Source organism: Lemur catta, chromosome 1, assembly GCF_020740605.2.
Source record: "Lemur catta isolate mLemCat1 chromosome 1, mLemCat1.pri, whole genome shotgun sequence".
NCBI lineage: Eukaryota > Metazoa > Chordata > Mammalia > Primates > Lemuridae > Lemur > Lemur catta.
The window spans coordinates 88,829,131-88,850,242 of NC_059128.1; the positions used below are offsets into that span (position 1 = coordinate 88,829,131).

Here is a 21,112-nt window from a genome sequence, read left to right on the forward strand (position 1 = left end):
GATGTACAGTACCTTCTGCCTTTGGTCTTACAGATTCTGTTCTTTCCCAGAGTTACTTAGGTCAGCACCTTTTCCCATCACCCCCTTCAGTGAGCTTGTTTCATATGTTTATAACGCAGTTAGCTTCTTTTGGTCTGATGGCTCTTTAATAAACATGAGTGGGAAAATGAAGACTCAGGCATTAGGGACATAAGTTAGAAAAAGCCTGTGAACAGTTCATTTTCTTGTAGCTACCAAATGTGCGGTGGTTCCCTGCTGCTGGACGGCAGGGTTCTTGTGATCTTCACCCCTCTGCTTGCCTCTGCTCCCACCCATTTGCTGTGCACCGGATGTCTGTGTCCCCCCCAGATTCATATCGGAGGTTGAAGTCCTATCTCCCAAATGATGGTATTCACAGATGGGATCTTTGGGAGGTAATGAGGGTTAGATTAGGTCATGAGGCTGGGGCCCTTATGCTGGGATTATTGACTTTACAAGGAAAGGAGGAGAGAGAATCTGTGTGCTCTCACCAAGGAAAGGCCGTGTGAGGACATAGCAAGAAGGCAGCTGTCTGCAAGCCAAGAAGAAAGCCCTCACCAGGAACTGAATTGGCTAGCACCTTGATCTTGGACTTCTAGCCTCTAAAACCGTGAGAAATAAATTTCTATCGTTTCAGCAACTCAATCTGTGGTATTTTGGTATAGCAGCCCAAGCTGACTAATATACCATTGTATATAGAAAAAGTACAGGCACCTGTGGACTGTTGAGGGGCCCTTTCTTAAACCAAATTTCTGAATTCTCTTTCTACCTTTAAACAACACAAGCACCTGCCCCCCCTTTCTTCCAGTGCACCTGGGGTAGGAGACAGGTCCAAGCAATGTTCTCGGTGGTGCATTTAGATATGAGAGCTCCAGGTTAAGGGTCTGATGAGACACTTTTGGCTAAAACAAGAATTAGGATCAGGGGAGGATGTCTCTCAGTGGAAAGACTGTTACCTACAGGAAGGAAAAAACAACCCTTTTCCCAAATGTTCTGAGCCTGCGTTAGAGCAGGAGAGCCTGGCTTTAAAGCAGGAAGCATGCTGAGACAGGTAGGAGAGGATGACAAGGGTGTTCTTGGATTTGGATTGAGTCCTGGCTCTTCAGCGTGCTCAGCCGCCAGGCATTGGGTGCTCCTGTGCCGACAGGAGTGGGGACCTAGCGGGGATCATGAATATGGATGTGAGTGATTGATTGTTCAAAGGTCTAAGTTAAGGGCTTCCTAGAGGGAAGTTTTTCTCTAGGATGCCTATTGTTGGTTTTTAATGTTTCTCCTTTTATTGCTCAGTGTTTAGATTGATCATCATGTCTTCTCCCCACAACTGTCAGCTCATATTTTACAAGTAGGGAAGTCGCTGGAGCTGTCATCCACCTAGGTGACAAAATGAAGCTGAGGCCAGGCCCTACACTCTATAGATGGGTGATTAAAAAAAAAACCAAAACAAACAGTTAACTGCCAGGGAGGAACTTCCTGTCATTGTTTCCCTTTTGTGTTTCTTCCTTTTTCCTCTTCAGTTTTTTCTCCTTTCTTTGTAGTGATTTTTTTTTTCTTTTATTGCCTGTTTTATTTCACAACTTGGCATCTGTTTTGATAGCAGTGTCAGCTTCCTGCCACCCTCAGGACAGTCAGAGAACAGGGTAAATTTGTCCGGGGTTTCACCCCACGATTTCCACCCAGGTGACTCACAGAGGCTCCCAGCGGAGAGATCTACCCGGGAAAATAAATTGCACTTTGGTTTTTGATACAAGGACCTCTGTAAATTGAGCCCCTAGGAGAAAATGAAGACATTTAAATGCTTTCTGTCTCTTTGCAATTCGCTGTGTGTTAAACCACCCAAAATGAAGTGTATGTGTTAATGTTCAACACTGGGTTAATGTCCAGAGGATTGTTTTGGACATTACAGTTCAGAGTAGGTTAATGTTCAATGGAAAAGCACTTAGATGAGTACTTGGTACATAGTACCTAGTAAGGGTATTTAAGAGTTAATTATGTTGTTGTTATTATTATTATTATTATTATTATTATTATTATTATTATTGCAAACTAAAGAATTGCTCCCATGCTGCATGTTGTGGGCTAAGGTAAAGATGAGGGATCGACTGTCAGTTTTGGGTTTAGGTGGAGGAAAATAAACTGGAATTGCTACTCTTGTGTTACTGGGACAAGAAAAGTGATGACGGGGATGGAAATGGATCCCAGAGCAGAGGACTGGGTCTAAAAACTTGGAACTAGGGATCTTGATAATGGCTCATCCAAGGGAAGTGAGGGGTGTGTTAGGTGGTCCCTGAAAGGCTTTTTGCCTTTAGAATGTGATTCTATGGAGGTTCCCATCCACCTGGAGTAGGATGGGGCAGGAGTGAGCGTTAGTAGCTCAAGGGGTTCTGTAGGGTAGAAGGAAAAGGAGTGATTTTTTTTTTGGAGGGGGGATTCTCTTAGCAGTGTTTTTTTTTTAAAGATTTTCCGAGAGTAAAAAGGCATTTCTATGTGCTTCTACAATTGGTTTTTGTTAACTGCAACTCAGGACGACAGGCAACTGCCAGAAGGAAGAAAAAAGTAATATTCTATAAAATCAGGTAACAGCTCAGCTCAGAATTCTTGGAGCATAAATACCAGGTTACGCCTTTTTATTTGTACCCCCACCCCACCCAACCCCCACCCCAAGGCTGCAAACACATCCCTGGAGAGAAGAGACAAATATAGGAGAGATTTCATACTGGGGTGCAGGGGAGAGTGTGGGGTGGGCCAACGGAAGCATCTCAGTTTTCTCTGGCAGCCTTTTATCTTTGTGTCTGGTCGAGCTTCCGTGCCTTCCACCCCAGTGTCAAAGTTCTTGCCAAGGTCACCTTCACTCTCCATCCTGCCTCACGCAGTGCTTGCTGCCCGGGCTTCGTCCGCGTGTTAGCAGCATTTGGCTTGTTTGACCCCTTCTTCCTTCTCGAGGCACCAGCTTCTCTCTCTCGGCTCCCAGGACATCACACTCTGGTCCGTGGGTTTCCTCCCCTTGCACTGGCTGCCCCTTCTCAGTTGTCTGTGCCAGCTCGCCTCTTTTGCTTCTCTTCCACACTGGAGTGCTAGAGCATAGATCCTGTGTGATGTGTTAAAGGCAGATAAGGATTCCGTGGGTCTGGGTGGGGCCCAGGGTTTTGCATTTCTAACATGCTCCCAGGCGATGCTGGCACTGCCGGTGCATGGAGCACCTGTGTGGCTCAGCGCTGGGGCTCTGTCCTCAGCTTCTCTATCTACGTTATTTCTCAGCCGAGCTTCTCTTATTGGTGAGCTCTCACCCCAGAGTCCCCCTGAGGCCCACGACACCCTGCGCTTTGGCTCCCACGTGCTTCTCTGACCTCAGCTGTTCCTGCCCTTTGCGTCTCCTGCGGTGCTCGGGCCGGGTGGGCTTTCTTTCCGATCCTCTGCCTTGCTCGCACCTTCCTCCCTCGGGAGCTCTAGACGTGCTCTTCTCACTACCTGGCACTGGCAAAGATCTCATCGTCTCTTGCAAATTAAACGTTCCCTTCCCAGAGAGGCTGTTCTTCACCACCACCACCACCGCTCCCTATCTTCAGAACGCTCACCAGTCTAATGGGTTCCTCGTTCATCGTCTCTCCATACTGTGGTGTAAACTCTGTGGGGACAAGGACTTGTCTCTCCAAGAGTGCCTAGCGTAGTAATAGGCTGTTGGTAAGAACTTGTTAGTAATTCAATAAAACACTAGTATCAGCATATCCTGAAGAAGCTGAAGACCACCAACACTACCACTCAATTCCAATGTCCATGTTCATAGTGGCCTGGATGTCAGAATATATTATGGTATTTTAATTATTATGAACTATTGGATGGAACCAAGGCAGAGAGAACACACAAACAATGCTTTCACACCATGTGAAGGCCCAATAGATAGTGTTATGACAGACTGGACAAATAAGGTTTCATAGTCGTTTGAATAAAAAAAGGTGGTGGAAATGGAGGCATCCCATTGCACAAGGTAACACACGTGCGATGAAGTGGTGAGAACTTGTGCTGTAGCAGTTCCTGTTCACAACACGTATGATACAGTTGCAACAAAATTATCATTGCCCTGCATATTAAATTAGTGTTGCGAATTTGGGTTATATTGGTCTTATAATTGTATTTACATTTAATGTGCAGATATGTTTTGGTTTTATGGTAACATAAGAGCTGGAATAGTTTCATATTTGTACATATGAGAAACATTAAATGAACGCTGAAGGTCTTTGAGAATCTTTTTCTTTAAAGGCATTTGTACATTATGCAAACTTGTGAAAGACTAAAATAGGAATTAAGCAATATTGAAGGTGTGGCTGAGGACAGGGAAAGGAAAAGTTCTTAAATTCTAAAAGCGCTTGTGAAAAGCTGTTTTTAACAAAATAAGGATAATATAGGCTCTGAGTGGGCTATTAAATTTTAGCATGCTTTTAAGAGTGAAATTTAAAAATATCCATGTTCATATGAATACAAAAGAATATACTGACAAACCTTAAAAGGCTAAAATGTGTAATACCTTGTTTTATTTGTTTACATAATTGACACTTCAATTTTGGATTACTGATTTAATTTCTGTTTTTCTTTTCTTTTTTTTAAGGGCAGGGTCTCACTCTGTAGCCCAGGCTGGAGTGCAGTGGAGCCATCATAGCTCACTGTAACCCTGAACTCCTGGGCTCGAATGATCCTCCCACCTCAGCCTCCTGAGTAGCTGGGACTGCAGGCCCACACCACCAGGCCTGGCTAATTTTTAAATTTTTTGTAGAGGTAGGGCCCAGGCTGGTCTCAAACTCCTGGCCTCGAGTGATCCTCCTACCTCGGCCTCCCAAAGTGCTGGGATTACAGGTGTGAGCCACCGTTCCCAGCTGATTTAATTTCTCATTATTGAAAAACATCATGTATATAAAATAATGATATTTAAACCTGAAATAAAGATAATAGAGTGGATGGCCTTTACCCACCAATTTTAGGGCATGAGTTAGGGAGGTATGTAGGCTGGGACTCCCAGTGCTAACTCGTGCACCAGCCCCTCTGCCTTCCCCGGCTCCTAGACATCAGGGAGGAAGGGATTTTGCACTTGGGAAATGGGGCCAAGCGGGAGACACATTCCTGCTTTGAAAGGTGACTTGAATGCTCCTTCTCCCTCACACATTTCATTTGAATATATGTGTTTGTTTCTCCCCTGTTCATTTCCAGATACAGTTTTAGGCTAGCGGGCCCACCTATATAGACCTGTGATCCCAGGGGGCCCTGGGGCAGAAGAAGAGGGCTGGGATGGGGTGGGGGTACTTAGGAAGGAGAAAAGGGGCAAGGGACCACAGAAATGCTTGCAGTATCTGAATGCATGGCCAGTTCTTCAGTTACCTGAGTGACTGGTGAGAACAAGGTGCAGTGTGTTTGGGGTGACTTTAAGGTTTGAGTTTGGGTGGCCCCTTTCTCTGCCACCCACCCCAGAGAATTCTGGGGAAGAAGATCTTACTGGGGAGTGAAGTCCTTGGTATCTCAAGTTTGGGGTAATAATTGTCTTATGCAATAGAGAACCTGAATTTGCACATGTAGGAATCTGCTAGGTTTCTGTTTTAGAAGGCTTATTTTAATTTTATTTTTTAATATTTTGGGTGACTACACAGAGTTATGGTCTATTTAAGAGTCACACTACATGATTTTCAGTAGGTTTCTGTGGACAAATCCAGGTGCCTGTCATTTATAGCATCGTCTCTCTGGGACGGGGCAAACAGCAGGGAAGTGGGAAGACTGCATGGTGTGAATGCTTCCCGGGTGGCTCTGGATTTTGCATTCATTTGACCAAGTTCACTTATGATGCAAATTCTCTCATCCTTTTCCCTGATGACAAAGAGACAGGTTTCCCTGTTTGGATCTCTTGTTTTAAGTGACCAAGAGCAGAGATATCTTGCAGAAAGTACAACATATTCCAGGGGAAAATATTTAGCTTTGGAATTCACTTTGCAAAAGTCTTCTTGGAGGATGTTCTGAGAACCAGGCTTGTTACAGCTGGCCTTGCTGGAATTCTACAACGTCCCTTCTCTTCTCTTAAGAGATACTTGATAACCCCAGGGCCTGTTTTCTACTTTTGGAACATACACACCTTGTGACGTGGAGGCTGGAGGTGGGAAGAAAAGCCACAGTGAAGCTGTGGATCTGGTTCTCATGTTTTAAACAGTAATAAATATTCCCGTTGGAGGTGCCTGAAGGATGGGCATCTGTTATGAAAACCTTGATGTTTTTTTTTGTTTACATTGTTCAAATTTTAAAAGGGAATTCAGAGAGCTGTGTGCATTGAACATGGTTTGTTCATTCATTCATTTATTGATGCGTGGAACACTCTTCTGGGTGCTGGGAGTATGGCAAAGAGGAAGGGTTTGCCAAGGAGCGACACTCCACTGAGATCTGAGGGACGAGAGGTCGCCTTGCTGGCACACCAGTGCGGCGGGGCATGGTGTGACATGCTTTGGTCCACAGCCCTCCCATGGCTGTGAAGCATAATTGTACCAGATACCGTGGGAGGCAGGAAAACAAAAATATAGTCGCTGCCCAAGGAAGAGTTCAGGTCTTAGAGACAGGGTCTGGGTCTAAATCCCAGTGCGGCCCCTCACCTAGGTGTGAGATTTTGGAGGAAATTACTGACCCATCGGAATGTACACGTGTCAAAGCGGAGAACATAGGTTCTGTGAGAATCTGATCAGATGGGATGATATAAAGCATCCAGCACCATGCCTGGCTCGGTGGAGGGAGGACGTGTGTGTCTGGCTCAGAATCGGTTGAAAAAACTTAAGATGTAGTTTTGGGGACAAAATTGGTCTCCCAGAGAAGCTGCCACTGGGTAGCCTGTGCTGAGCCCTGCAGTGCTGACTGCTGGAAGGCCAGAGAAGAGTCAGAAGCTGCTGGAGTTGGTGAGCCTCGAAGAAAGAACAGGCTTTTCATAGCTGAAGGGAGACAGTTTTTTACTGGAGGGAAAAAAAATATTGAAAATAAAGGTCATGAAAACAGGGTCTCGCTGCACAGTGTGAGGATAGAAGCTTCTCTTGCCGGGTACTTTCAAAAGTGTTCCCTTCTTCTTGGTGGCCCTGTGTAATGCCAATAATGTGAACATGAGCACAGGGTGTGCCCTGAGTTTAAATAGTTTGTCAGTGCTGAGCGGACTACAGGGAAACTAGTAACAACACTTGAGAAATCTAAGAAGACTCTACTTGGTTTTAGCAGGTAATTTATTTCTTAGACATTTTGGTTTCAGTGTAGGATTAGGTAAGTATTATATATGAGGGATGGCAAGTGGGTTTTATTTTGTGTCTACACTGGTCAATTGACAGTGACTGTGGTGTTGAGGAGGATTCTGAAGCCGGATTTGGGCTTAGAGAGGGAATGTGGTGATGACCCTTTATTGATATATTTTGGGCTTAGGCTTCATGTAGGAAACTGTAGCACAAATGGCATGGATCTGTTAAGTCTGGATAAGACCTTTTCTGTGCACACGGGGAGATGAAGATGTGCATTTATAGATATTTAGATATTTAATAGATATTCATTAAATCTTCACTATGGACACAACATTGCACTTTAGTTTCTCAGTTTGCTCATTTCGTAATTAGTTAATACATTATTTTAGGATGTTAGTGGTTAATGGCTGTTTTGTTAACCAGTGGGGTTTTTAGCCTCTGCCTCATAAGTGTTTAAAAACATTTTGTGAACAAAGTCAGTTTTCATGTGGCCGTAAATGCCACATTGAATTTCTTTTTTTGGTTCCAGATTCCTGTCATTTCCTTTAGCATACAATGTATGATTTAATTTTCCCAATTACCTTATGAGGTCATCATTGATAATCTGACTTTAGAAATAGGAAAACACTCAGAGAAATTAAAGAACTTGTCCAGAGCCAGTATTTGACTTGAGCCAAATGTTACAATGTTTCCTGCCCTAGCCTCAGAACTGTAAGTAAATGTGGCTTAGCTTTGTGTTGCTGGGAGAAATCATTTCAAGGGTCAAGAGATGAAAAGGATGAATGACATATCTTAAATTCTCTTTTTGGACAATGAATTCTGCATTTTTCAGGGACTGTGAGGAACACAAAACATTAATTAATATTAATTTATTAAATTAATATAAATTATTAAAAATGATATAAATTAAATTGGGAACACATGAGCACCATAAATTAAGTGGTGGTATACTTGCTAATCAATTAAGAGACATGGGATCAGGAGAAGTTGGACGGCTGGAGACCCTCCCATGGGGAAGTGAGGGAGGCAAACTTCCAGAGGGAAGTGGGGAGTCCTGGAAGGAAAGCCAGCTTGGTGTCTGCGCTCCCAGGGCCCAGCCACACATGGTCAGATGAGAAAGTCCCAGTGACTCCTAATCTTCAAATTCCTGGATGATTCTCCTAGGTCTCCAACCCTAGCAAAAGGAGCCTTTGTACAGGCTTGGCTTTTATTTTTTGACACCATCCTTTGTTGTACAAACTGAGTTTAAGGAGAAGCTACAGCACTCAGTATTAAACATTTAATTTTTTTTCCCAAAATAGTAAAGTTTTGGTTATCAGGCTCATTAAAAGAGATTCAGACCATACTAAACTGTGTAAAGTAGACAGCAACTCTGCTTTCATTTTCAAACCTCAGGTTTATTTTTGAAATTGTTTTCCCAGGGAGTTCTGAAGGCTTGACTGTGTGCAAAGACACTTCCTTTGAAATATTAAAAGTTTGATCAGCTTCCAACATTTGTGCTACTAAACATATAAATAGAGAAAGAGAGAGAGAGATAGGTAGAACATAAAGCTTGGTTTAGGTAAGGCTGCCTCTTTCTGTCATGTTAGGGAATGCATTGAACCAGTGTGTATTTTGCTTGTCTTGGGTTTTCCATGCTGATCTTTTGCTTTTGTCTAGTTGAGGTTCTACTGTGCATATCCCACACGAAATCCTGTCTTCCCACCAGTCCTATAGACAAATCCTTTAGAAGTAAATGTTTTGTCCACTATTTAGAGGTTTGAACCTGTGTTTATCATCAGACTAGCAGTGGCTTCCCTCTGCGTGAGACAGCCACAGGACCCCACTCGGGAAATTACTTTTAGGTTGGTGGCTCACTTATTTCCTGAAATTAAGCTCAAGACTGCGCTGAAGCTCATTAGCTCCCTGCTCCTGCTTTAGATGCTCTTTTAAATGACTGGTATGATAAAAGAGAATGATTTCTTCAAAGCGAATGTATGTGGAGTGTCTCCCCCATGCCAGGTACTATGCTGGGCGCTTGGGCCAGCCTGGCCTGGCTCTTCGGGACCATTTTCCTCAGGAGGGAAGGGCAAGCCATGGCATAAAGGTTTCAGATTGCCTGGTTGAATTCCTCGGTAGCTGTGAGGGCCCCGGAATGGCTGGTGAATATGCATGCAGGGCCTGGAGGTGCCACTGAGAATTAGTGGTGAGGTGGTTGTGTGTGGACCAGCATTACGTGACTAATCTCCACGCTCAGCTGATAACATGTGATGGCCCGGAGAGAGGAAATATTTCTATCTGGCATATGTTCATAGTTCTTCCAAGAGCTAAGCTCTTTGTTCTTACAAACACGCTCATTGATCTTGCTAACTAAAGCAATTATCATCATTTAGCAGTCTTTTCATAAAGTATTATTTCCACTCCAAAACACCACTTTTATTTGCCAAGCGCCACAATGTTGCATCCTGGCAATTGATCAACATTTACTGCCAAATTATGTAAGCCCTTGGTTGGGCTTGGTCCCCAATGCCAAGCGTGTCTGTGGTGTGCATTAGGATTGTAAACGTGGCCCAGTGCCTGGAAGTGAGGAACAGCTGTCCTTAAATTCATTAATTAATTCAGTGTTTACACTTTGATTGGGAAGGAAATCCACATTTGCTTAAGACACCAGTGCCCAGCTGAGAAATATTGTTCCCTGAAAATATTGGATTGAGGTTTGTTGTCAAGGAAATGTAAATTGTGGACATGTCATGAAATTCAAATATGAGGATTAATTTACCAACAGGGAGCTAAGATTATAATAAGCCAAGGTGGCCTTATTCAAAGATTGAAATGTAATTAGTGTTGACTGTAGTAGCAGCAGCTATTGAAAAGGACTATAAAACCCTAGGCAAGAATTTTATTAATAAATATTAGAGGAAATATTTTCATTGAAAAGCTGTCAGCATAAGAACAGATTATTGGTGAGCAAAACAACTCCATTTAGTAAATCCTACACACACGAAAAGAAGCTCTTCTGTTAAAAAAAAAAATCGTTATAAACTTTAATAAACACAAATGCTTCCAGAGATCCAAAATAAAACATGCCAACCCTGCTCAGAAAAAAGAGGTCAGGACGCCCGGTCATTTTAGTCTCAGCCTTGGGCATCGCTCCATCTGTGCACGCCGGCTGGACTTGTCCTTGGTACTGAGGTGTTTTACAATATTATTAGCCTGGTCAAGCTAGATGAGTTTAAAAGTTGATCTCCTTTTCAAAATCCCATTCAATAGTAAAGGAATATAAGATGTTTAAACCTACACCAGGCACAGAATGGTAGTGGAGATTGAGTGGAGATTTCCCCAGCCGTGGAGGCATGACCACCAGGTTGGGGAGAGAAGACTCCAACACTGCAAGTGCCTGCAGCACTGAACCAAGGCGCTAGGGCATCTGGTACTGTAGAAGCCTGGGGAGACAGGCTGGAATCCAGGGAGGTATTTAAGAGCCTTGAGACCTGGAGTAACTAGACCTCTACATCCTTCTCTGCACCCTGGCCCTGCCCTCTCCCAACCCCAACAGCAGCCTGGAGGTCTGTTCCCTGGAGAAATGGAACTGCAAAGGTGTTGAAGGCACGCACGGATAACTGAAAATAGGGTCATTTGTGACAGCTGGGGCCTCTAGTGGGCCTTCTCCTGCCCTGTCCCAGAAGGCCTAGCAGCCAGGTATGTGCAGCCCCAGCAAGGGAGTGCAGGATTCTTAAGAAACTGAATGGCTCCAGAAAATGATTCCCCCCAATACTGAAATTTGTGGGTTCTTTAGTGGAAAGCTCGCTCCCTCCGCCCCCCACCATTAATTGCCCTCTGCACACATGCAGAGCCTCCAGTCTGCTTTGGTACTTCACTCTTAAATAGGATCAGCAGCCAAGGATTACCACTCACAGTAGGAAAGCCTTCAATATGAAAGGCAGGGACCAAAACAAACGGAAAAAGAGAAATCTTGCAGAAGGTGGAAATGTTTCAGAAAGCAGGGAAAACATGTTTTTTGGAAAAAGTTATAGTTATCTTCAGAGGGAGAGAGAAGCTATTTCGTATCTAAAATAAGAATAGCATTTATGAAAGAGAAGCAAAGAACAAGAAAGAGCTATTGGAAATTACAAATTAAATACTTGGATTTAAAAAATATTGGGGATATATCTCTCAAATAGTAGAACAAAAAAGATGGAGTTAAAAAGTAGAAAAGAAAAAAATTGAAATTTGGTCTAAAAGATTCAACATTACTATTAATATTATAGTAGATGCAAAAACCAAAAACAGAATAAAATGGTTCTCTGAACATTGTCACGGGAAGAATGCAAGCGCATTTTGTAGAACTAAAGACATGAATTTTCGAGTGGAAAGAATATGTTAAGTGCCTACGTTTTATAAAAGTGCCCAATTTTATAAAAGCCATACCTGGGTATGTCATTGTGAAATTTCAGAACACCAGTGATAAAGAACAGGTCCTAAAAACTTTCAGAGAAAAGCAAGCGGGTCATACACAAAGGAATGGATTTCATAAAAGCATCAGAATTTCTAACAGCATCCCTGGAAGCTGGTATTGGAGTAAAAAATCTGAGGGAAATTATTTCGAATCTAGACTCTAAATCTATCAATCAAAAGTAAGCATAGAATAAAGACATTTTTCAAAATACAAGGGCTCAAAAACTCCCTTGGACCTTTTCTTAGAACTCTGTTGGAAGTGCGTTCTATGAGACTAATTGGGTAAACTGAGAAAGAGAAAGCCATGAGACTCAGGAAAATAATATTAGCACAAAAGGAAGAGAGCAGAGACCCTAACATAGGGCAGGAGGATGGAAGGCTGCAACAGGGAGGTCAGCAGGGGGAAAGATTAGCACGTTATCTGATGCTTTGATCGTTTGGAAAGGAATGCCGGTGAGCATCTAACAGATAGACGTAGCTGATGGAAGGATTTAAGAATAGGTATATAGAAAACAAGACAAGTTATTAACTCCAGAAAAGCAAACGTTTTGTGAGAAAGGAAAGATGACCACTTGGCTCCTTAGTGAAAAATATTTATGTAACATAATAATGTAAACAGTTGATTCTTGATTTTATTGGGAGGCTAGCAGAATGAGAAATTTTTTTATGTATGGTGTGTCATCTACCACATAAACTGATGAGAAATCATAGTTAGGAATATTCTTTAGCAACATGGAGGTAAGTACTAGAAGAAACAGCTAAACTTTGCAGTTATTTTTTTCTGGGGAACGTATTTGAGACTGGGGAAAGGAAGCTGGAGAGTATAGGTTTTCATTATATCTTGTTTTACTCCAATTAAAAATTCAATTATTTAAAAATGTTAGTATAACTCTGATGAAAGTGAAAGTAGACCTAATGAAATATTTGGAATTGGTGAGAAGATAAACATTGCAGATGAATGTACCTCTCCAAGTTGTTCCTATCTGTAGAACAGGAGGGGATATGTTTTATATTTAAAGGAAAAACCACCAAGCAAAACTGATAGCACCATGCAAGCAGTAGGAGACTGAATGTATCCAGAAAGCCCCCGGACAAATCAGAGAGGCAAAACGGGTAAGGATATGCTATAGCTGCACTAAATAATTGTTAAGGTTGTACTAATGGATAGATTTTGAATGCTGTAACTTAAAATGGAAACTACACCCAGCACCTGTGAAACATTGACAAAAAATTGTCCATATATTTGCCCACAAAGGAAACCTCAGTAAATTTAAAAAGGAAGAAATAGTAGAGACTTCATTTTCTGACCACAATACAAGTGGAAGTTAACAACATTTAGAAATAAAGACTCTCCAAGCCAAAACAACACAACAACAAAATACTGGATGTGAAAAAACTTTCTCAAAAACAACTCTTGGGTCAAAGAAGAAATCAAAACCCCAAATGGAAACTATCTAGAAAATAGTAATAGAAACATTACTGTGGTGGAAACTGTTGGCTGCCTCCCCAATGTTCATTCTCCTCTCTCTTTTTACTAACAGAAAACTGATTTTGTTTAGAGCATCAACAACCAGCTAAAAAATCTATTTCCCAACCTCCCTTCAGCTGAGGGTGGCCATGTGATTAAGTTCTCACCAATGAGATATAAGCGGCTATTGGTGGGTGGGCTTCCAGGAAAGCTCTGTAAAAAGGAAGTTGACTCATCTGGCCTAAGCCTCTGGTGTATGTGTTGCAGGCTCAGCCATCTTGTAATCATAAGGTGTCTACTATATGTCAAAAATAGATGAGTGGAAAGATAAAAGAGGTGATCCTCCTAAATATCCTGGAGTCTATTCCAGCCCTGGACTTCCTACCTCTAAGCAAAAAATCCTAACTTAAGTCTTAAACTGCTATTCTGAGTCTCTTTGTTAGTCTGAGCTGACATAATTCCTAAGTGACACAGTTACATACCACAATTTATGTGACTAAATTAAAGAAAGAAAATAAACAAATGAGGCATCCAAGTCAAGAAGTTGGAAATAGAACAACAAAATAAAATGAAAGAAAGCAGAAGGAAATAATAAAGATCAAGCCAGAACTCAGTGACATAGAAAATTAAAGAAAAAGAATGATAAATCTAGGAGCTAGTTCTTTAGGCAAACAACAATTAAAAGAATATGTACACATATTCTACTAGTGTAATCAAGAAATAAGAGAAGAAAGCACAGAAGTAGATAATAAGAAATAGATATAGAAGAAATGAAATTATTTATACTTTGTGAAACCGTGGAAATAAATTTGAAAATGTGGATCAAATAGTTGATTTTCTTGGAAAATATGCCACCAGATTGACTCCAGAATAGAAAGAAAACTCCAAGAGGCTTCTAAAAGTGAAAGAAATGAGACAGCTGTTATCTGTGAACAGTTGTTGCTGCTCTTCCTGGGTCTCCTTCGCTGTTGGAGCTTTTCAGAGTAACAGAGGTGAATTTCTGCTGGGAGGACCACAGAGCGTGGGTAGGGTGGGCGTCCTGCTTGGTGAGCTGTCTGCGGTCATGTGACGAGACTGGTCACACACCAGAAAGGTGAAGGCAACTATTCGTGGCTTCAGGACCTATCACAAAATGAAGAACTCTGAGTCATCTCCATTTCTTTTTTCTTTTTTTTCTTTTTTTAAACATTTTTCAGATCAATATGCTCCTGGACCTTTTTTGGTACAGAAAAAAAGACGGAAAATTTTAATCATCTAATCTCACTGTCAGTTTCACAAACAGCTGATTGCTTAGAGTCAAAATGTTTTAAACATTGTATTTAAATAGCTAGTGTTAAACATTGCAAAGCAGGATTGTGCATTAAAAAAGCCCTAAAAGTGTTTTGAGAGGAAAATGAACAGAATAGGAAAAAAAGAAGAATGGTGAGCATCAGAATTCCTTAGCTCTTAATTATTTCCATGGAAAATTACCTAATTCTCAAATGCTGGTAAATGGAATGTCCTATTGGTTAAAAATAAATAGCATAAAGTGTGAGGAAACCAACTAAGGGGCAAAAATGCAATCCAATCAGCCACAAGCTAGAAACAGAATAATGAAGTTATGCCAAAGGTGTCAGGTCGTTACACCAGTTGTCTACCCTCAGGCCAGGGTTCAAGCCCAGAGTTGACAAACACAAAGGTCATGCGTGGGCTCGAGGGTGGCCAGAGGGTGGCCAGAAGGGCTTGTTTGGCCGGGTCAGGGTCAGGAGAGGGCTGCAGTTCAGCATTTGGTTCTGAAGTGTCTTTGCTGTTTAAAGTGTCTTGTCTTCTTTGAACTTTGAAGTTTCCCCCTCATAATTATTCCAATCTTCATTTAAATAGATGTAATTCTAACTTAATGTCCCCATTTCTCCCTGGTAGCTGGAACAGTGAACCATGGAGCTGTATTTCGGAGAATATCAACATGTGCAGCAGGAATACGGGGTCCATCTGAGACTTGCAAGTGATGAAACCAAAAGATCCAGGAATTCACAGCACGCTAAGGCAGGCTCCTATGGCGTCAGTATTAGGGTCCAGGGGATCGATGGCCACCCCTACATAGTCCTGAATAACACGGAGCGGTGTCTAGCAGGCACATCTTTTTCTGAAAATGGGCCACCATTTCCATCTCCAATGATCAATAACCTTCCTCTACATTCCAGCAATGGTCCTGTGCTAACAAGGAACAGTGCAGAATTGCAGCTCCCAGAAAACCCATATGCCCAACCCAGCCCAGCAAAAAACCTGAAACAGCCCTCTCTCCACGAGGGCAAGAATGGAGTTCTAGATGGCAAAGATGGGCCCATGAAGACATCCCATGTGCTGAACTTTCAGAAGCATCCAGAGCTTTTGCAGCCTTACGACCCTGAAAAGAGTGAGTTGAACTTACAAAACCACCAACCTCCTGAGAGTAATTGGCTAAAAACTTTAACAGAAGAAGATACCAACAATAAGAAGCCTTGGACTTGCTTTCCCAAACCCAGCACTTCCCAGCCTACCAGCCCTCCCTTGGAAGACCTGGCCAGATCCAGTGTGACAGCCATTCGTTTATGCAGCTCTGTGGTCATCGATGACCCCAAAAAGCAGACCTCGGTGTGTGTGAACGTGCAGAGCTGCACCAAGGAGGGGGTGGGAGAAGAGGCCCTTTCCCCTGGCGGGAGGCCCCTGCCTGCCCACAGCCCACACGCCCACCCCGAAGCCAAGAAAACCAGGCCGGATGTTCTTCCCTTCCGGCGGCAAGATTCCGCGGGACCCATCCTGGACGGAGCTCGGTCCCGGAGGTCGTCCTCGTCATCGACAACTCCCACTTCAGCCACCTCTCTGTACAGGTTTCTACTGGACGATCAGGACTGTGCCATCCATGCTGACAATGTCAACCGTCACGAAAACAGAAGGTATATCCCCTTCTTGCCAGGAACCGGGCGGGATATCGATACGGGATCAATTCCAGGTGTGGATCAGTTAATTGAAAAATTTGACCAAAAACCTGGGCTTCAGAGAAGAGGAAGGTCTGGGAAGCGAAACAGAATCAGTCCAGATGACAGGAAAAGATCCAGAAGTGTGGATAGTGCCTTTCCGTTTGGTCTCCAGGGGAACCCGGAGTACCTGACTGAATTTAGTAGGAACTTGGGCAAGTCAAGCGAACACCTCCTGCGGCCGTCCCAGGTGTGCCCGCAGAGGGCACCGGCTCATGAGCACCGTGGGAGACAAAGCATGGGCCGCACCTTTGCAAAGCTGCAGGGAGCAGCCCACGGTGCTCAGTGTGCCCACCCCAGGCCTCCCCAGCAGAACAAAAGTGGGAAAGTTCTGGAAACCAAAGGTAGTCAGGAAAGCACATCGATTCGTGGGTCTTCCCTCCCAGCGCAGGGTAAAAAGGAGGAGGAAATAAAAACAGCCACTGCTACGCTGCTCTTACAGAATCGGGCCGTAGCAACCTCACCTGATTCTGGTGCCAAGAAAATTTCTGTGAAGACATTTCCTTCCACCTCAAATATTCAGGTAACACAAGTGTGATTCCTGTCTTGTTTTGTTTTTTTTCTTTCTAAGTGATCTAAATGATGTACTCATGCTGCAGGAGGTCATGGGAATTCATACCCTCAATCTTGAATCAGGAGTTGCACATCTGATTTTTTCAGGACCGGTTTATGTCCTACCAATGATGTCCCATTACCAGTTGTGTAGTTTCCTGGGGTCTTTCAAGTACAGCTGGATTCCCTTTGTGACCTTTCTGTGAAGTAACTTGTCCAACTCTCCAGAGAGGCTCAAGTTTTCTGTTTGTATATGTGTGAAATCTGAAAGGATGCAGAATTTGTTTCCACACAGAGCTTCAGTGGTTAGGTTTGTGTAGATATATTAATTTTCCTCCTGAAATCGAGGGACCGAGTTAATTTCTAGCCTGAGAAATTAGGTTAATCCTAATTTAGGTTAATTGTATGTAAAGTGATGGAATATAAGTGATACCTTTAGTGCTTGGGTAGTTAACAATAAAAAATAATGATATTGATAAAAATGATAACGAGGTTGGTAAGTGCCAGGCACTATGTGTTGTATATTATAGGATTGCACCAACCGTATGAAGATAGGTACTATTAACCTCCATTTACAGGTGAGAAAATTGAGATGAGGAGAAGTTCCATGAGGGTGCTTACCTGGGGCATTGTTTTTGGAAAGGAGGAATGTGTTTAGGAGCCTCTGCTCCAGGGTTTTGCCTTCTTCCCGGAAATGTCTAGTGGTCTAATAACAGTCGTTCTGTTCCAGGCCACACCGGATCTCTTAAAGGGCCAGCAAGAGCTCACTCAGCAAACCAATGAGGAGACGGCCAAGCAGATACTTTACAATTACCTCAAAGAAGGGTTAGTGATTTTCCTCAAAGAGCAAAGCATTGACATTTCTGGTGGGGCTCTTAATTTCCTTTTCTGAGGCCCTTTATATTTTACCTTTCCTTCTGCCCTGCGTGAGCCACTGGAGGGTAAAGACTCAATGGCTGAAGTTTTCACGACAGCATTTAAGTCTTGGGTGGTAGGGGCTGGGGGAGGGGAGTGTAGCAAAAGGTGTTGTACATTAAAGGTTAAAAATGATTATATTTTTTAAACAACCCTTTACTGTTTCCAAAACAAATTCAAAGATAGGAAGAGTGTCTGCTGTTCAGGTTTGAATCAAGTCTGCCATCACCTTGAGTTCTTTCGTGCATGGTAGTTCTCAACCACCCCTAATCAGAAGTTGCCAGTGAGAACACCCCTTCCCTCCCCAGAGTGAAGGCTGGCCAGGAGCCCCTACTGCCATTATTTCTAAAGTATGTGTGAGTCATTTAAAAGCAACACTTTCCATACTTATCTTGGGGGTTGAGTTGGAATAATCTTGGTTTCAGTCCTTAGATACTGTGCTGGACTAGGCGAGGAATTTGAAGTTTCTGTTTCAGTTCTCTCATCAGATATGATTAAGAAGAAGAAGAAGAAGAAAACCTTTATAGCCTGACATGAGTAAAAATGAGCCACTTGGCAAATATTCATCTGTATCAAAACATTTTATATTTTTGTATCTTGCCTTGCATTTATTAATATTTGCCAGTATTGTAACAAAAAAGATTCTTCTAGCTAAGAACTGTGAATAGTTATTAGTATCTCCCTGTGAAGGGATTAAGTTGAAGAACTTTTGATTTTTAAAATTTTTAAAATTTTTTGTTTTATTTTTAAATTTTTGGCACATGACTATAATGGGAGTTGCCTGTTTAAGGAAACTTATTTTCAGTCTTTTTCTTCTCATTGCTGGACATGTGGTAGATGTTAATAAAACTTTTATCTGATTGTTACCTGTGAAAGTCCAGACAAAGGGCTGGCATGTGGACAGTCTTGGCTTGGGGGTTTTAGTTTTTAAACAGAGGCTAAACAAGTGAAGATCACTTAGTGTAAGGTTTAAAGCAAAGTATGTATGTGTGTGAAAGTGAGAGAGATACACAATAAAAGAAGGCTTCCTTTTAGAATGAACATGAGGCATTTGAATCAAATAACAAATACTAAATTTTCACTGTATGTTTTCTCCAAGCTTATTTAGAATGTGGTATGTCTCTCACATATTTGAAAATGGAAACCCTTGTTCCAAATTGAGCAGTAACATATAACAATGTATTTGAAGAAAATATACCATCCAGCCTGCTCTTCTCACACTGGCTTTGTTTGCAGTCTTAATTAATCTATGCCTGTTGCAATCTGTCTTCTTAAATGGCTTGTGTGTGTGTCACGGCATAAAAAATATTCAGAGCCCAGTGGTCGTGTCCCTCATTGTTTTCTCTGCTGCCTCTTTTTCAGAAGCACCGATAATGATGATGCTACTAAAAGGAAGGTCAACTTGGTCTTTGAGAAAATCCAGACTTTAAAGTCTCGAGCAGCAGGGAATGCACAAGGAAATAACCAAGTAAATTGAAGTTTTATATTTTGCGGAGTGCATTGAACAGGGAATGTGGTAAACAACTTGCTGTTTCTGCAGTCTGTATGTTTGTTTATAGTAGGTGGGAAGTTTCACTTTCCTAAGTGGTGAGTAGTACTACTCATCATGTTTTAAATATTGCTCATTTGCACCAGGCCTTTTGTTCAGGAAGGTTTCAAGATACTTTGTTTAAAAATACATAAATTGTAACAAGTGATATAAATAGGTGGTGAGGTTTGCAAGGGGAAAATAAGAATAGGAAGACTGAAATGCCATTGTGGATGGAGAACTGGCATTGTTGTAGGCAACAGGTAAGTGTGAGCAGGCTCAGACCCCAGCTCTGGGACTTCAGGTGTGAAAGAGAATGAGGTCTAGAGACTGGTGAAGCCGACCAGTGTTGGTGCAGGGGAAGGAAAGGAGTGGAGTGGTGCCAAGTTCTGTTTTAAAAACTGCCTGTCTTATTGATTGTGCTGAATTTGAGTTGGGACTTAGAGATTTTTTTGGCTAAAGGAGTCATCTGTATTGGATAAACATCTACTATATGCCAGACACTTGTGCCCTGAAAGGAAGTAGCACTTAAAGATAAGATGTTGAGAAACACTGTTTTCTCAACCCTATACCACCTTGTATTAGGACTCATTTCTTGTGTACTTCCCTTCCCCTCCCAGGGGAATTCTGCATGGGCAGCAAAGAGAAGATACCCAGAGGCAGGTGACCCCAAGCTTGTCTATAGCTTCTTCGCAAACTTTGGAAACATGTATGGAGGATATTTTTATGCATCAACTACCCTCTTTTCTCTTTTATTGCTCAGTGTTCTAGCACTCAGCTGACCCACAACTGCTGCTCTAGCTTCAAATAGAACAATGCCCTCTGTGTGTGTGCGTGCGTGTGTGTGTGTGTGTGTGTGTGTGTGTGTGTGTGTACAGACACACAATTCTCACTGGGGAATCTTTAAATCATACACCTTGCTTTATATGCAGCTTTTAGGAGCTTTCCATAGTTCTTAAAATTAGTTCAATATTTTTTGCTAAAACTCTTTTTTTTTTTTTTTGAGACAGAGTCTCACTTTGTTGCCCAGGCTAGAGTGAGTGCCGTGGCGTCAGCCTAGCTCACAGCAACCTCAAACTCCTGGGCTTAAGCGATCCTCCTGCCTTAGCCTCCTGAGTAGCGGGGACTACAGGCATGCGCCACCATGCCCGCCTAATTTTTTTTTCTCTATATATTTTTAGTTGTCCAGATAATTTCTTTCTATTTTTAGTAGAGACGGGGTCTCGCTCAGGCTGGTCTCGAACTCCTGACCTCGAGCGATCCACCCGCCTCGGCCTCCCAGAGGGCTAGGATTACAGGCGTGAGCCACCGCACCCAGCCATTTTTTGCTAAAACTCTTAAATCTAAATTATCATCATGATTCTTGCTTTTTGTTTACCTTGATATTCTTAGGAAGAACACAGTTGTTGGCCTTGTTAAGATTGTCACTATGGGTCACAAACTAGGGATAAATAGCCCCAACTGGGGAAGTCAGGATATCCCTTCTGGAGACAGTGACACTAACAGTATCTCAAAAGATCATAGTCTAAAAATACATTTCTCAAAAGAAGACACACAGATAGCCAACAAATATAGGAAAAAATGCTCAACATCCCTGTATCATCAGGAAAACATAAATCAAAGCCACAATGAGGTATCATCTCACCCTAGTTCTGATGGCCATTATGAAAAAGAGAAAAAAAATAACAAATGCTGGCAAAAAAAAGGGAACTCTTATCCTCTGTTGGTGGGAATGCAAGCTAGTACTCTCACTATGGAGAACAGTGTGGAGGTCCCTCAGTAAACTACAAATGGAACTACCATATGATCCAGCAATCCCACTACTGGGAATTTATCCAAAGGAAAGGAAACCATTGTATCAGAGAGACATCTGCACCCCATGTTTATTGCAGCACTATTCACAATAGCCAAGATATGGAATCAGCCTAGGTGTCCAACAACAGATGAATGGGTAAAGAAAATGTGGTCT

The 21,112-nt window shown here is 42.4% G+C and overlaps 1 protein-coding gene across 1 annotated transcript in view; it reads left to right on the forward strand.

Moving 5' to 3' along the window:
- Positions 1–21,112, forward strand: part of CGNL1 (cingulin like 1) — a 159,221-nt gene that overhangs the window by 39,585 nt on the left and 98,524 nt on the right. Inside the window, exons 2-4 of the mRNA XM_045530064.1 lie at positions 15,055–16,671; positions 17,431–17,525; positions 18,978–19,083. Coding sequence (XP_045386020.1) covers positions 15,070–16,671; positions 17,431–17,525; positions 18,978–19,083 — 1,803 coding nt within the window. The 5' untranslated portion in view covers positions 15,055–15,069. The remainder of the gene's footprint in view (positions 1–15,054; positions 16,672–17,430; positions 17,526–18,977; positions 19,084–21,112) is intronic.